Genomic DNA, 16,216 nt, shown 5'->3' with positions numbered 1-16,216 from the left:
AATAGGTTACCACGAGTCAGGATCAGTAAGCAGTAAGGACACTTTCATTGGTCTACAGAAACACCTCTCCTCAGCCAGCAACCAAGTTTCTTTCTGGTCCTCAGCTTCTCAGCCATTTGGTCTCTTGGCTTCTCCCTTGGTTGGGTCAGGAAGCCAGCTGGCTGGTCATTCTGCCTCCCAGTCCCATCATCTCAGCCAGAGGAGGGGAAGGCCAGTCTTGGCGCTGCTCCTCTGACTCTCTGTTGTTCTGGTTTCTGATGTATCTGGTCTCAGTGGTCTTCACCTCTGAAGATAGGGGCTCTTGGACATTCTGGGATTCCTCTCTGTGTGAGGCGGCTATTAGATTCTGAGGAATGGATTCGACGGAGGTGTGATTTTTGGTCTTTTAGCTGTCCGCATGCTCAAACCAAGGAGGGTGTCTTAGTCACACCCTCTAACAAATTAGTCTTAGAGATGACCCCCAAGTAAGCAAAGGGCATGACTTAGTTCACACCTGCTACAAGGGTCACTTGAGGGCAGTGAGTTTGGTTTGGAATCTTATAACAGGAAACTTCCTCCAAGATGGGATTAGAGCTATAGGCACAGAGCCCAGAATTAGACTGCGTCTTGTAAGGAATTGTGCCTAAAAGGACCAGATTAATTGGCTACATCTCATCAATACTTGGAAATTAAAGGGTTTCTCTCAAAAAACCCCAAAAACAAAACACACAAAAAATCAACACATTGCCATTGAGTTGATTCTAACTCATAGCAACCCGATCATGGGCATCTTTAGAAATCATACTAATATTAAAACAAACATTTCATTTAGATTTCCACATCCTTATTGACCCCCACCTCACACGCCATGAATACAAACCTAAAATGGAAATTTAAGAGATATCCAGAATGAAGGGTTAGCTTCCCTGTGTGTGGGGAGATAGATCAAAGAAACTCTTACTATACCTAAGAGTGCCGGGCACTCCTCAGAGTTCGTATAGATTTAAAATTTTTTTCTAACTACCTTTCAAGAAAAGTAGACTTTTTTTTTTTTGAAAAGAAGACTTTTAGAAGTGCTGTGAGTTTCCATGTTAGCTTTGTATTCATGGAGTATGAGGTGGGGGTGAATAAAAATGAAGAAATTTAAATAAAATGTAAAAATATTTAAGTTTAAATAAAATATTTGTTTTCATATTAGCATGATTTCTAAAACTGCCCATGATGTAGTTAAAAAAATACCTAAGGATGGGTATAAAGAGAAGAAAGTCTAAAAATGTTTTTTTAATATCTGAGTTATACCATATTTATGACAGATTTACCCACAAAATTTTCATAAATTTTACTATTAATATTAAAAGCAAACATTTAGTAGACATCAGTATGGAATCACTCCCATGACCAGGCTTCCTCCAGGGCTATCCTGGGATCATGCTCACTAAGTTCAGATTTTAATCATTTTATTTTAAAACATACTTGATACTTTAAAACAATTAAACTGCTTTATTAGAAAAGATACATTTTATAAGCCACTGGTCTATATATTTTAACTATTATATTGTTGATCCCCTCTCAATCCCTGAAATCACTCAAGGAGGCAGGTAATTGCCCACTCTTTGCTTCTCCATTCTAATTAATATTTCAAATGACTTCCAGTAAAGGATGTCAGGGTCAAGAGTCACTTGCATGAAGTTTATAACCCACGTTTCTCTGAAACTATGTTTGTAATCTAGTGTTCCCTCGAAACCCCATTTGTTATCGCTTTTGCTTTGCAGACCCAAATGACTTCCCCAACAACAATCTTGGGCCTTATGCACCCCATTCTACATGGACATGCTGTATCTCTTACAATTGATCATTTAAAGTAGCAGTGAATGTTCACGAATGATGTGCCCAGTTGGATTTTCTTAAACCTTAGTTCTTCCGTGACACAACTATTTTTCTAGAAACAGCAATACAATTTCTCTCTTCAAGGAAAAACGTACACTGAGGAAAAGAATTGTGAAATAGTGTAGTGTTGTTAGGTAGAAGTACCGATGGTATTGATAACTTGATGAATTCTTGTTTCAGATTTGTTCTTGCCCCAAGGCTTCAGTCGGACTGGATGTTGATGTTGTATTTTGCACATACCCATTTGACTGTGACCGTCACCATCGGGCTGCTTTTGATTCCAAAGGTAACCTCGCACACTGCCTTCCTCGGGGGAGGCAGTGTTTCTTAGTTGAGTAGAAGTCTGTCCTCTAAGAAACATTCGGCAGCAGAGACAAAGGAGGCAGTGGAAATTTGCTTGGGGCTCTAGGATGTTTGTAAAACTTTCTCAGGAATTTGGATATTTTCTTTGTCTTTTACTAAATGTATTACTTACCAAATGCTTAGTTTACACAAATTTCATCAATGATTTGTTTTCCGTCCTTTTCCAACTATTTTAATGTGATGTTAGATATGAATATCAACATATAACATCACGACCATTAGAAAAAAAAAGAATTATCCTGTTCTAAAAATTATTTTGTTTGAATTCTCATTCAGAAATGTCTTGTGTTTTTAAATATTCAGAGAAGAATTTTTTGTTTTTAATTTTTTATTGTACATTTTGTTTCCACTTATTTTTTGCATTTTTCTCAACATACCATCACCTATCTCGATTTCCCCGTTTCCTGTGTACATTCCTCCTCGTTTCCTAACCATCTGAACAGTTTTACAACATGACAGTTTTCCCTTTTTATCTTAAACGATGTTGTATCTGATTTTTGTGGCACAGGAATCACAGTCCGTGATTGTCTCGGGAATCCCGCGTGTCTTTATCTGACCAATAAGCGTGGTTTCTTTTATGGCTCTGAGTTTTGTTTTGTTTTCCCATGTTTTTATCCCACTCTCTCCAGGATCTTGGAATGTGCGCCTTTTCAGAGCAGTTGGTTGCGGTGGCGGCAGCTGGTTGCCCTCTAGTTCTGGTCTCAGGGTTGTACAGACTAATGTCTACATGGCCTATTGTTCCATCGAACGGATTGTTCCCCTTGGGCTTTCCTCACTCTTCTCCTCAGAGAGGTCAATGGAAATCATGTTCATGCACAGAGCAGTAATTACATACTGGTTAGAGAGTGATCTCACTTAATAATGAGAGATTTTGTCAAAGACGTATCTAGGCAGTGTTAGACTCAAATAACAGACGCGAAATGAGCGGGTGTTCAGAATATGGAGATACCACCTCCTGCTCCACCGTAAACTAGTCGTGTAAGGCTGCATTCACCAGCGCTGCTTAACCTCTCTAAACTTTAGTTTCCTCATCTGTGATACGGCAGCAATAATCTAGCAATAGATATAACACGTATTGACTTACATATATGTCATATAAATCGTGTAGGAGTTACACTATAGTTACATCTATAGATAGGTAGTAAAGGTTTCTTGGAGTGAAATAAAATGATACAAGGTATCAAAAATGAAAATGCATTACAGAAATTACAGCAGCATCATGGCATTTTTCCTAGCAGAGAAACAAAATGTTAGAGCATTATGTATCCTTATTAGTACTACACAATAAACTTCCCCGTGGTAATGCTGAAACCAGAGTTTTCACTGTACCATCTTTCATTCCAACCTTTACCTTAAGCATCAATACTAGCCCAAACACTGAGACGCAGCCTGGTTGAAAAGCCCATCATTTGTAGAGATCAAAATACGTTTTTTATACTGAAAGTACATTAACTAAGTATTATTTTATTGAATTGGCCTGTTATTGACATTTATCTAACTCATTTACATTTGTGTATAATATAACACAAATGTATTAAGTGCATTTATACTCATAATAATTTATTCATTCAACAGAACTTACTGAGCCTTTGAGAGAATTGAAAAGTAGTCCATGTGGCTACTTCAATCAAACATGTATGGCAGCATTATTCTTAATAGCTAAAATCCAAAATGTATATGAACTGATGAATGAAGAAACATAATCTCTTAAACCCACACCGGCAAATATTATTGAGCTATGAAAAGAAATGATCTGCTGATCCATGCTCTAATATGAGTGCGTTGAAAGCACCGTGAAAGCACGCTGCCGCCAAATTGAAGCAGACGAAGACCACAGGCCGCGTGCTGCAGGACTGCGTGGCTCTGCAGTGTCGAGAACGGGCAGCTCTAGAGACAGAGGGAGAGGAAAGGTCGCCGGGGAACGAGAAGAGGGCTGACTAGAGATTGACCCCGAAGGAGTCTGAAGTTTGGCTGGTCATGAGGAAAATATTCTAGATTTAGATAGCGAGGAGGGTTACACAGTTTAATGAATATATGAGGGAGCTTTGAAAAGGGGAAATTCCATTGTCTTTTTATTTGATTTTTCCAAGAACTTTTTGATGCCCTTCAAACTACAATTCACCAAGTTGTATGCTTTGTAGTTGCGCGTGTCCTGGCAGGTCAGTGACAGCTCCGTTTTAAAGGACTCAGGCATCAGCACTGAAGAGCTGCACCCACCATTGCGCTGCAGCCTGGATGTCGAGTGATGAATATATAAAAACGTGTGCTCTCCTGGTGGGGGGAGAGAGGACACGAATAAAATGCATATGGAAAATGGGTTATTACATAGAGATACGAGTTGGGGAACTTCTGGGAAGATAGAGATAAGAGTTAAGGAGAAATGATAAAGTATTTTAATTTTGTTATTTATAAGGACAATATCTGAAAAGTACGCACTTCTTAAACTCATGGCTTTCAAAAACTTTGCTCAAGAAAAGCAATCCCATTCTTACAAATAGCCTCTTGGTGGGTTTACTGAGTGGACTGTGAGATTCTGAAGATCAAGAGCTCTCTATTTTATTCCTTTTTTATAGCCTAAATTATTGGCATATGGAGATCCACAAATGTATGTAGGTGAGAGAAGGGGAAAAATGACCAGCTTCTGGTTTCTGTCTCAACTTAAAACATTCTTTATTGTTTAAATAGAGAATTGCCACCTTACACTGTAACCCCGATCCAAATCCACCAAGCTAGCAGACTATCTTAACAAAGCTTACAGCAATATAACTTTTTCCTGTAAGAAACTGATCAGCTGATTCCACCCCCCCCCCAGGTACCTGACGAAATGATATACCATATGCCATAGCCAGTTCTCTCAATTTTCATAGGACAATCACTTAGTATATGAGTTATCCTTCCTGCTTTCCATCATTTATCCGATTCGCTTTCTCTGACTTCCCACTAAAAATAGAGGTAGCAAGTACATCAGACTGAAAATAGTCCGTATGAAAATAATCAAGCTATTTCAAAATGTGGCAAAAGTCTAACTTAGGGATACTAGAGAGCTGAAGGATACATTCTGAAGTTTCAGTGCATCTAGGAATTGTCAGCTTAGATGCCATCTAGCCCAGGGCTCTGGAGGCTGAGAAGACAGGCACGACGATTTCTTTCAGACTCACTGCAGCACAGTCGAGTCTGATATTCAGACCGCCTCTTTGCTGAGCCGTGGACGTAGCTGTTTTTGAAGCTCCGTATGTCTAGTAGATGGATGGTCACAGTCCTGTGATTCAGCACAATGGTGCTTATGAATCAAATGCATTTTCATTGACGTGAAGGGAAATGACCAGCGCTCCATAGGTAACACTATTCCACAGATTCTTCCCACACAGGTCCCATGACTAACATGGCTTCAGCCCTTAGGGATCTTCTACCACGTGCTAGGGTTCCCTCAGCAATAGCGCCGGCAGCTGACATGAAAAACAAAACACACTTTGAAATAAAAGCTTTGATAAAGTGTCTAGTGAACGGATTCTTTCTCTATGAAATGATCTTAACAGTATATCCTTTAGAAAATGACCGTGCAATGTTTCACAGTGGGTTACAGCTCGTATTGACGATCTGTTGCAGTTTTCACATTCAAGCAATAACCCACGAGATGATATTGCCACAGAAGCTTATGAAGACGAGCTGGACATGGGCCGATCTGGATCCTACCTGAACAGCAGTATCAATTCGGCCTGGAGTGAGCACAGCTTGGATCCCGAGGACATTCGGGTAACATCAGTATTTCCTCTTTTTTTGGTTTCAGGCTGTATCGACTTACACCTGCAGACTTCCATGAGTTGGCATATATGTGTTGCTGTAAGTGTGTGTCTGTGTGTGTGCTACAGAGAAAAAGAGGGAGAGAAGAATGCTAGTGTAAGAACTGAAGGTGTCAGCTACACAATTATTCTGGTTCTGCAATGTATGTGTTTGGGGTAGATTAGAATGCACAGGCTACTTCAGCGCACAGTCACAGCCAGCTTTGATACTCTTGACAGACTCAATTCTCCTCATAATGGCTAGGTGATTATGAATGTTCCTAAGACATATTTGTAATTCTCGCTGATGGAATAGTCGGGTAGAGATGTGAGCAGAGAGCCTGGATTACTTAACATAATCTGTGATTTTAGATCAGCATTTTGAGGAAGACGATACTTTTCGCAAAAAATCTGTTGTCTCCTAAACCGAGTCTAGTGTCGGTGTAACTTCGTCAAAGGCCGCATGATGTTTGCGGTATTGTGTAGACTCTTAGCTCACCGGTAGATGGACATGGTGTGTCTCGGTATGGTCCAGCCTCAGTAGGGTCCGCATAACTTGCAGTTCAAAGTGCTTGTTCCATGAAGCAGAGGTTGAATGTATGAATTCGTGCCTTAAAAGTTCAAACTCCATGTACAACAAAACAGAAAAATAACCACAAAACCAGAATGAGGAGAAAGCTGGTGAGTATAAATGTTAGGAGACCCTGTACAGCAGTTTCCCTACAGAGTTCAAGTTTATTGGATTACAAGAACACTTCGTAATATTATCTGGCTGACTTAATCCATATCTCTCTGAATTTGCTCCTGTTCCCACAGGATGAGCTAAAGAAACTCTATGCCCAATTGGAAATATATAAAAGGAAGAAGATGATTACAAACAATCCCCACCTCCAGAAAAAGCGGTGCTCTAAGAAGGGCTTGGGTCGTTCCCTCATGAGACGTATCACAGAGATCCCGGAGACTGTCAGCAGGCAGTGTTCCAGAGAAGACAAGGACGCCGCGGACCAGGGCCCCGTCAAAAGCACTGCCCTCCTCAGGAAGAACCCCCCGGAGTCGTCATGCCATTCTGGGAAAGCCAAGGAGGAGTCCCTGAAAAACCGCGTCTTCTCACTCAAGAAATCCCACAGCACGTACGACCACGTCAGAGAACAATCAGAAGAGTCCAACAGCTTACCGACAGAAAGCCAAGAGGAGGAGGCTACAGAAACCTCCACGCTAGAGTCTCTGTCGAGTAAAAAACTCTCACGGACACTGAGAGAACACAGTGAGTCTGTGTCCACAGAGTCGGCGCCTTTGGTGTGTAAGTCCGCAAGCGCTCACAACCTCAGCTCCGAGAAGAAGCCCGGGCACCCCCGAATGTCCATGTTGCAAAAATCTCTCAGTGTCGTAGCAAGTGCCAAGGAGAAAACTCTTGGATTAGCTGGGAAAACCCAAGCATCAGGTGTGGAAGAGCGTGCTAAACTCCAGAACCCCCTGCCAAAGGGTAGGGAGACCCACAGGGCACATTCAAATTCTGCTCACACTGAGACGAAAGATTCTGTGCCCGCACACTCCAATCATCTGGAGGAGTCCCGAAAACTGCAGAAAGCTGGAATTATGAAGCAACAAAGGGTCAGCACCCCCACTGCCACTCCTGACATGAGCCCAGGCTCCACACAGGCGAAAGACCACTTTGACGTCGGAGAAGTGTGCCCCTGGGAGATGTGTGACCTGGCCCCGGCGCCTGTGCCTTCAGAACCCAAAGTTCAAAAACACGTATCTATCGCCGCTTCTGAAATGGCGAAAAACCCAACTTCTTCCCTGAAAGAAAAACCGCCACTGAAGGCCCAGGCAGCAGACACGGGTGAGCCATTGAATCCAAAGAGCACAGATCCGGCCGAGGTGAAGCCTTGGGAGGGCCCAGGCCAGGCCCTTCAGGAAGATAACAAGCCTGTGATTCCTAAGACTCCGGTTCTCCCTGTGAGACCTCAAGAAGAGAGTGCTAGTCAGCACGGTGCCACCACTGTGTGTCCTGGGCAATATGAAGACCTGCCCCCCAAAGTGGTCGCATCGAAAATCGAGCGTGGAAATCTCAACCCAATAGGAGCCCCAGGCAGAAAGACACCTTCCCCTGAGGACAACGTGGTGCCTGCCTCCTGTCACTCAAGTAACCACGCTCAGCAACCTGTTGTCGCACGAGCCGAGGTGTGTCCTTGGGAGGTGGAGAGCACAAGTCAGCCAAATGCTGGCAAAAATGTAGTTTTACCTGCCTCTTCTGCTTTAAGTGCAAATAAAGTAACAGGACCTCAGAAATAAGAGGCGTAGGAAACTTGTCAAGTGAAGCATCCCCCAGAAGGAGAAGGAGAAGGAGGAAGCCTCGAATTCGATATAAAAACTGAAGATACGAGGATCCAAAAATTCCCAAGGAGTATTTGTGTGTTAAGGGAAATGTGAGAGAGAATGAGACGAAGTCAAAGGCAGGGAAATAAAGAAAACGAGGAAGAGGAGGAGCCACAGACAATAATCCTCATGGAAAAGTCAGACTTTGGTCAAGATGGGGCATTCCCAAAGGCACAAGAAGAAAACCCTTACACGTCGGCATGTCCTCAGTGTTTGTCCTGATCGCGTTCTTACCCATGGGACTTTGAAGACCCTAAGGCAGGAAAGCCAGAAGATGGAGACGAGGCTTGGTCTTTGCAGTAGAGGAAAGAAGTAGACACGCTGTGACTGAGATGCTGAGTAGCCTACAGAAAAGGGACTCCCTTTAACTATTTAACCTTGATAGCACTACTAACCTAATGTAGCCCCCAAAACTTTTATATTGATGATTGCTCTCATTTTCTTATATAAATGTATGTGTCAGTACATTGTTGTGTCTCATATTCAAGCATTCCAAATTGTATAATTTTTGCAAATAACTTTGATATATGACACAACACATTTATGCAATCTGCAGCTACTCAATTGTTATTGCAACTTCCAATACTACCTGCTGTCAACTTCAGTTGATTCTTAAAGTATGTACGCTTTCTCTGGCTTTGGAAGCCATCGATGTTATGGTAAAATCTTTTAGTTTGGGCTGTGATTTATATATTGTGAATTTGGATTTGATTTTATTATTTCTCATCATGGTTTGTTATACTGTATTAATCAGGTATATATATATATATATATATATATATACAAGGTAAGTTCTTTGTTTTTGCACTTCTTGTTAGAACTCAAAATAAGCTTTATTAATATTGGACATCAAGTGGTCCTACTTAGTCATAATGCCTCATTAAGTTAAGGATAGCTTTTCCATAGTTTGCTAAAAGTCAGAGATAGATCACACCTTCATTCCAAATTAATTGTCCCTTCTAACTCATTCAGTGTTTTATATTTAGCAGCATTTCTTAAGGAAGAAACTAAGATTAAGAAATATCTACTGTGGATTATTATTTCCCTTAGGAAGAGAAGACTCCAGACGTGGTAAGAGAATTACAGTACTACAGAGCCAGGGAATTTGCCTTTGCTAACAAAGACAGAAAGGTAGCTACTGATAGCACTTTCAAGGGATTATTTTTGTAAAGAGAAAAATTATGATAGCATCAAGATCATTGTATGGATATATTTTTATTATGCATACTATTTTAAATTACCTTAGACTATTTATTATCATAAACCAGGGCATCTAGCTGGTTCTTCCTTGCTCAGTCACAGCAGATAGAGTGAAACCAGAATGGACCTGAATCTGTAAACTGTGGGTGAACCAGAACAATCACGGGAATAGGGGAAATTACAAGTTGAGGCCCTGCTAGAGACTTGATGTCCCTTTTAGAAACCAAGAGCAGTGTGTGCACTGCATAGCAGTCAAGTGTCTTAACTGGCAGAGTCAGAAACAAGGATGCCCTGCTTGATGGTGGCTGTGGACATACCACTTTTGATGTGTGCGGCTCTCCGCAGTTCTGGCAACATTGCTGTGTCCCGCACCAGGCTCCTGAAAAGACTATCACTGCCTTTTCTGGGTCTCCCATTCCAGGGCTTGAACTTGAAATCATTCCTGTTTCAATTGTCCTTCCCCTGCACCCAAACTTTTCAAACTCAGATCTACCTGTTCCAATTTCACTTTTTTGACCATTCCGGAAATTGGTTTGAACTGATTTGAAGCTGGAGCATAAAATATTATTCATTGCTTCAGCTAGGGCTAGAACTTGTATGGCTCAAATCCCAAAGAGATTTGTAACCTGATTTATTCAAAGCCTATAAAGTGATATGAACTTTTCATTCTCCCAAGAACGGAAAACTTTCAAATCCCCCAAATTGCACCCAAAGCATACTCTTTAAAGCTTACTGCGTTCCACTTTGATTACCTGGTATGAAAATCTTAAGCTGCTGACTTCGTCCTGCTTATGTGAGCATGCAGTGAGATCCCAGGCCAAAGCCCTGTCTCATTTTATTTCAAGATGGAGCACTTAAAAATAGAACCCAGACCTCCCTTCCTCTTGCACTACACACTGAAGTGCCAACTACGTACTTAACCAGGACATTTCTAGCCCAGACAATTCTCTCTTCGTTTTACATGAGAACATGGTTAAAGGAGAAAAGATAAGTCAAGGGAATCAGAAGGTGGGTATGGGGCTGTTCTTATGAAATATTATTCTCAGTGGAAGGTAAACACTTAGCTTTCTTTATCCTCATCAAACGTCAATCAGGAAGTTTCATTTAGGGCATGTGAGCATTTGCAGTTTTGTAAGGCTGTGCAGCCACCTTGCTTTATGCATCACTCAGGTCCTGGGGCGGGTTTGAAAGGAGCTGGGAATTACTTTTGTGTGTGTCCCCTACACCCTGCCCCCCACCTGCTTCTGCCCGTCCGTAGGAGCCCTGGTAGTGCCAGGACTAAGCATGTAGCTGCTTCTTTGGCAGGAAGAATCCACTTGCGATTCCGCTGGAGAACAGACGTGGCAATCTGCTCCCCTAAAAGCCCCACGGGGCACGTCTGCTCTGTCTTGTGGTGTCCTGACATGTGGTAAGCACATCAGCACTCTACAACTCCGCACTCCCTTCCTGGTCTGTCAAGACCTATCTCTCAGAAGATGTTCAAATGCCATTTTAAGGTTTATCAGTGAATATGCTTTGCAGTTTCTATACCCACCTAATAGCTCCCTTTATTTCTAAGGTCTATTTGCACTTGACTCACGTTTTGAGAAATAAGCTGTCAAGCATCAGTGGCTTCTTACTTGAACTTCAGGATGACCCTGCTAGAAATGTGGCTTAAAGACGACTCCCAAATCACACTTTAGTGATATTTTACTGTCCGTAGCTTATCCTTCACCAGCAGAAATCAGTGAGAACGCCTAAGGTCTTTCCTAGGGTTTCATTGCCATTACCAATCACCACGAGAAGTTCAAATCTACAGTACTCACGGTTATTTTATCCAATTCTAAATAAACAACAGAAAAAGTGACCAGCCAATATTAAGGTTACAAGCATTTGCTAGGTTGTCCTTCTCAATGCATGTGCAGGCTGCATCCTGTCGTCCTTGTTAGGCCAGGGGTTATAAATAAGTATATTTATACCAATCTTACTAGACCTGTGTATTTTATGCAAGAATTAAATGCTTTAAGACACGAACTCTAATTCAACCCATTGTAAACGTTGGTGGCAATATGGATTTGAAACTCGACAGTCCCTTGTATTTGCTTCCTAGGTTTCTGCATGCAGGTGATGGCAGGTAAGACTGAACAACACTGCCTTTGACTTCTAGCATTTAGCAACCCGAGAGTATAGAGTCAACCAAGCTGTCAGTCTCTTCACTGAATCCGTGGTTCTTCTAAAACTATTATCTGAAACCTACCGCATCCCATCATGAAATATTTGGTAAATTTATGTTGTGATGTGTTACAGCATGTAAATAATTATAAATTCTCTGCAATAAAGCATATTTATATGGAAGTGATCAGTGATGCCATGTGTGTTAAACTTATCACACTTTTCATTTATTTTATCTTACTAACTTAGAATTCCATATAGTTCTGTAGCTTTGGTAGACAGACATTCATCATACTGTCTACATCAGACATCACAAATTCTACCTGAATATATATATAGTCAATGTGATCTCAAGCATACAGGTAGTCATTTGGCGGGCAACAACCCATACTCGAATGATTGGTTTTGACTTAAGAAACCTCTTCCAAAATGAAAATTAATCCACATACCTTCTTCACCTGTTTACTCGGCACAAACATGAGACAATCTGCAAAATGGAGATGATACAGAGATGACCAAAATGAAAAAGGTCCCCAATAACACATAGACCCATAAAAGTATCCAGCCATGCCTGGAGGAATACGCAGGAGACAGGGGAGGCGGGCTGGAAGTCCAAGCTCTCCAGCATGCAATGTGGCAAGCCTATCGGGCAGGAAAGGCGAAGGGTGTGAGACGGGAAAGATCGTGCGCACGACTTCATGCGCCAGGCCACAGCTTTATCCTGCACTAACGGGATGGTTGTCGCGACTTTAAACAGGACGTCATCCAGTTATACATCACAAAAGCAGCCTAGAAATGGAGTGAGAAGGCACATGGGACAGGTAGGCCAGTGAGAAGTGTAATGCAAGAGTCAAGAGAAGTAAGAGATGATGAGGGCTTTAGAAGGGAGGACATGGTGAAGGATGACTTTGCCTTCAAGTGGGTTAGCTATTTTGTTCTCCTTAGAATGCTCAGAGCAATTAGAGAATGTACCTCTGATACAAATGTCTCTTCTAAATTTGTTGACATTTGGGCTGATCTCAGAAATTTTAAAAGCTTTTCTGAAGATCTGTAGACCTCACATCATCTCATGAGAAAGGTTGTATGAGGTTCCCGATTTGTCCGGGGGGAGACTTTGGCAATGAAAGGCTTGCTGCAGCAGAGAGAGACAGATTTCCATCGGTAAGTGGTCTCTCGCAGAAACAGCCGCCCAGAGAGCGAGCTATGGCATGAGGGAAACTTAACTTTGCACTCATCTTTCCAATAGATTGTACATAAAATTCAGGAGCCATCACCAAGTGCATCCATACATGGTGAACCCCCTCTGTTGGAGTAGAACTGGGTTTCAGTGGCTGATTTTTTAGAAGGCGACCACTAAGGTGCCTTTGGAAGCACTGCTGAGTGGACGTGAACCTTCAATCTTTGGGTTAGCAGCCCACGCCATCAACGTTGTGATTGTTGGTAGGTGCTAGTAAGCAGTTCTGACTCGTAGCGCCCCGATGGACAACAGAGCAAAACACCATGCATCCTGGCTCCTCCTCACCACTGTTGTCAGGTGTGAAGCCACTGTTGTGGCCATGCTGCGCCAGTCGATCTTGTTGAGGGTCTTCCCCTTTGCACCGGCGCTGTCCTGAGCAGGCCGTTCTTTTCCAGGGTGGTGTCTTCTTCTATCCTGTCCACCTGGCACGAGAGGAGGCTTCGCCATCCTTCCTCTGAGGCAGGTCTATTGGTCCTTTCTGACAGTCCACAGTACTTTCCGTATTCTTTGCCAGCAGCATCACTCAAAGTCGTCGACTCTTCTTCAGCCTTCCTTATTCAGTGTCCAGCTTCCATGTGTGCGTGAGATGATGGAGTATACCCTGGCTTGGGCCAGGGCTCCCTTAGTCCTTACACGGCTCACAGTGATGAGCCTTTCCCATTTCTTAAAGCTATTGTGTTTTCCATGTTCCACATACTCTTGGCATGTATGCATAGAGTCAGAGGTATATGTGTCACTTTGACCGATCCCAAAGGCTAAGAAAAAACTGTATGGGGATTAAGAAATTGGGAAAATCAAGCCTATTGTGCTTTCTGGAGAGATAAGGAAGATGCAGTCTACTGTTGTTGCTTTGCTGATGACTATTATGTTTTCCACATATATTCATAGAGCTAGTCGTTGTACCTGTGTTCTAAATTTAGAACTTTCCTGTTAAAAAAAATAACTTGGGGGAAATAATCCTGTCAGAAATAGATTATCACAGAAAAATGTAATAATGCATATCATTGTTCTAAAACAATGCGGGTAGGTAAGGTTTTCTTTGACTAATTCAGTCTATCCTTTCCCCTGACTAGTTATAAAGAATGGAAATAATGTCGTTCTAAATGTGGTTATTTTCTCCTTAGACATTTGATTCTTGGAGTGTACAAGGGCAATTTCAAACACATTTTATGTTCTAATTACTGTTAACTATTTAGGAGGCGGATAATGAAACATGAATTGGCTTTTAATTTCCTTCTCTTCCCCTGTGAAGTCAAAATAGCACTTTTCCAGAAATAAAACTGATGAAATGAAAATGGAAAAAGAGATAAATATAGGAGAAAGCCTCTGTTGCACAATAGTCACATTCCTAGAAGGAAAAGAGAGGAAAAAAAGAATTAAATATGCAAATGGGAGTTTATGGCAGTTCTCACAGAACACACTCTCAGTTCAAACAGCACTAGAAAAGAAAAACAGGAGAAAATAACTAAATAAAATATCTCATGTGTTTACATGAGGCAGATTTTAGGCTGTCTTTCCCTAAACCATTCTTGAGACTTTCTCCCTCTCTGCCTTGTCCTTCTCTTTGGTCCAGCTGAAATTCCCTTCCATTCTTCTGTCCCAGCTTCCCCAAAGTGGGTGGTACCTCCCCCAGGAGGGCTGGAATGGTCCAGCGGGGCTGCCAAGCAGATACCTATACTTTATCCTGGATTATGGGAGATGCGCAGACGTTTTTAATGCCCAGGGTGTGGTTGAGTAATTTTTCCTTTTTCTCTCTTCTGTAAAAGGGACCATCGGCCAAACAAGGTTGGGAACGCAGCCAAAGGCACTCCGGCGCCAGAGTGGTCAAGTGCTCTCCTTAGAAGGCCTCCTAAACAGTGTCATGCTAACAAGGAGGTGGGACAAACCTCATAGCTGCTCCTAGGGAGAAAAGTGTGGCAGGTACAGCCTAGAAGACAGCCTCTGGGGCAGTTCCACTCTGCTCTCTGGGATCAGCCTGAATCAGAACAGACTCAATGGTGAAAGGTTCGCGGTTTCTTATTTTTGTCTTCAACCCTTAACATCCTACTTATGCTTCAATACATGCCTCCTCTGGTTCGTTATCTAAAGCAGAAGACTTTGAGAGTGATTGTCAGTCTTCATCATCACAGCTGGGTGATCCTATAACTGACAACTAGTCTGCCTTGTTCCCCTTTCAGGGAGCATGACAGACACCCATTCCCCTTAGGAAGCCTTTCCTACAGACCTGAACCAGGGTGATTTCTCCTCGGTGCTCCCCCAGAGGAACTGGATTCGGTCTGTGACTACATAAAGGGTCAGAGGGGTTACATGTTAGCCTACTCGCCTGAAGGTCAGTAGTTGGAACCAACTGGAGGCTGTGGAGAACCAACCGTGGAAGAAGGATGCTCACAAAGGATGTACAGCCCCCGAAGCATAATGGGGCAGCCCTCCTCTTGCATACAGGGCCCCTTTGAGTTGTCATCAACCCGATGACAGCGAGCCTGATTTGGTTACCGCTTTGCCTCATTGTTCACTCCTCTGGATCAAAGGGTCTCCTTTATTCATCTATAGACCCCCATCTCACAGAGAGATGTGCTCAGAGCTTAATGAATCCTGGCCACATCGGAACTTTACATTACTAATTGTGTTAGTCTGGGTAGTCTAGAGAAAGAAATTCATGGACACTCACCTGTGTCTAAGAAAGGGCTTTAGATACCAATTGAATATTGAGAAAACAGCCCAGCCCAGTCCAGATCAAGTCCATAAGTCTGATATTAGCCCATATGTCCAATACCAATCTATAAAGCCCTCTTCAGACTCACAAAACACATGCAATGACACCAAATGCAGGAAGATCACAGGCCAGTGGATGTAAAGCCTTGTGAATCCAGTGGTGGGAAGCATCTCAGCGCTGGCATGGGTCTCCACTGGCTCCTCCTCCTCCCAGGGCATTGGCTAGATCAGTGTAGAGCCATGTGTCTTGTCAGTAGAGCATCTCTCAGGGAGTGAGGACAGAGAGAGAGAGAGAGTCTCTCCTCCAAGGAGGAATACAGGAGTTCCCAGAATTCTCAGGAGAAGGCCATGCCCACACAGAGGGCTCATTGACTATGACCTGATTGACAGGCCAGACCCCACCCCTTCATTCTGAATCCTCAAATTGACACTAGATGCTGTAACCAGTAATCATCTTCTGAAATACACGTGAAGACACAGAAATGCAGATGTAAGTTGGATGAAGACTGGCTGCAGAATGTGTAAAAGA

The 16,216-nt window shown here is 42.5% G+C and overlaps 1 protein-coding gene across 1 annotated transcript in view; it reads left to right on the top strand.

The window, feature by feature from the left end:
• GPR158 (G protein-coupled receptor 158) overlaps positions 1-9,156 on the top strand; it is a 472,736-nt gene extending 463,580 nt beyond the window's left edge. Inside the window, exons 9-11 of the mRNA XM_004716112.3 lie at positions 2,047-2,152; positions 5,836-5,982; positions 6,825-9,156. Of these exons, the coding sequence (XP_004716169.2) occupies positions 2,047-2,152; positions 5,836-5,982; positions 6,825-8,303 (1,732 nt within the window). The 3' untranslated portion in view covers positions 8,304-9,156. The remainder of the gene's footprint in view (positions 1-2,046; positions 2,153-5,835; positions 5,983-6,824) is intronic.
• The last annotated feature ends 7,060 nt before the right edge of the window (positions 9,157-16,216 follow it).

The sequence above is a fragment of the Echinops telfairi genome, unplaced genomic scaffold, assembly GCF_000313985.2.
Source record: "Echinops telfairi isolate 266 unplaced genomic scaffold, ASM31398v2 ScPeMD7_7461;HRSCAF=8499, whole genome shotgun sequence".
Taxonomy (NCBI): domain Eukaryota; kingdom Metazoa; phylum Chordata; class Mammalia; order Afrosoricida; family Tenrecidae; genus Echinops; species Echinops telfairi.
Note: the sequence above shows the minus strand (reverse complement) of the source record. Positions and strands in the feature narration are given on the sequence as shown.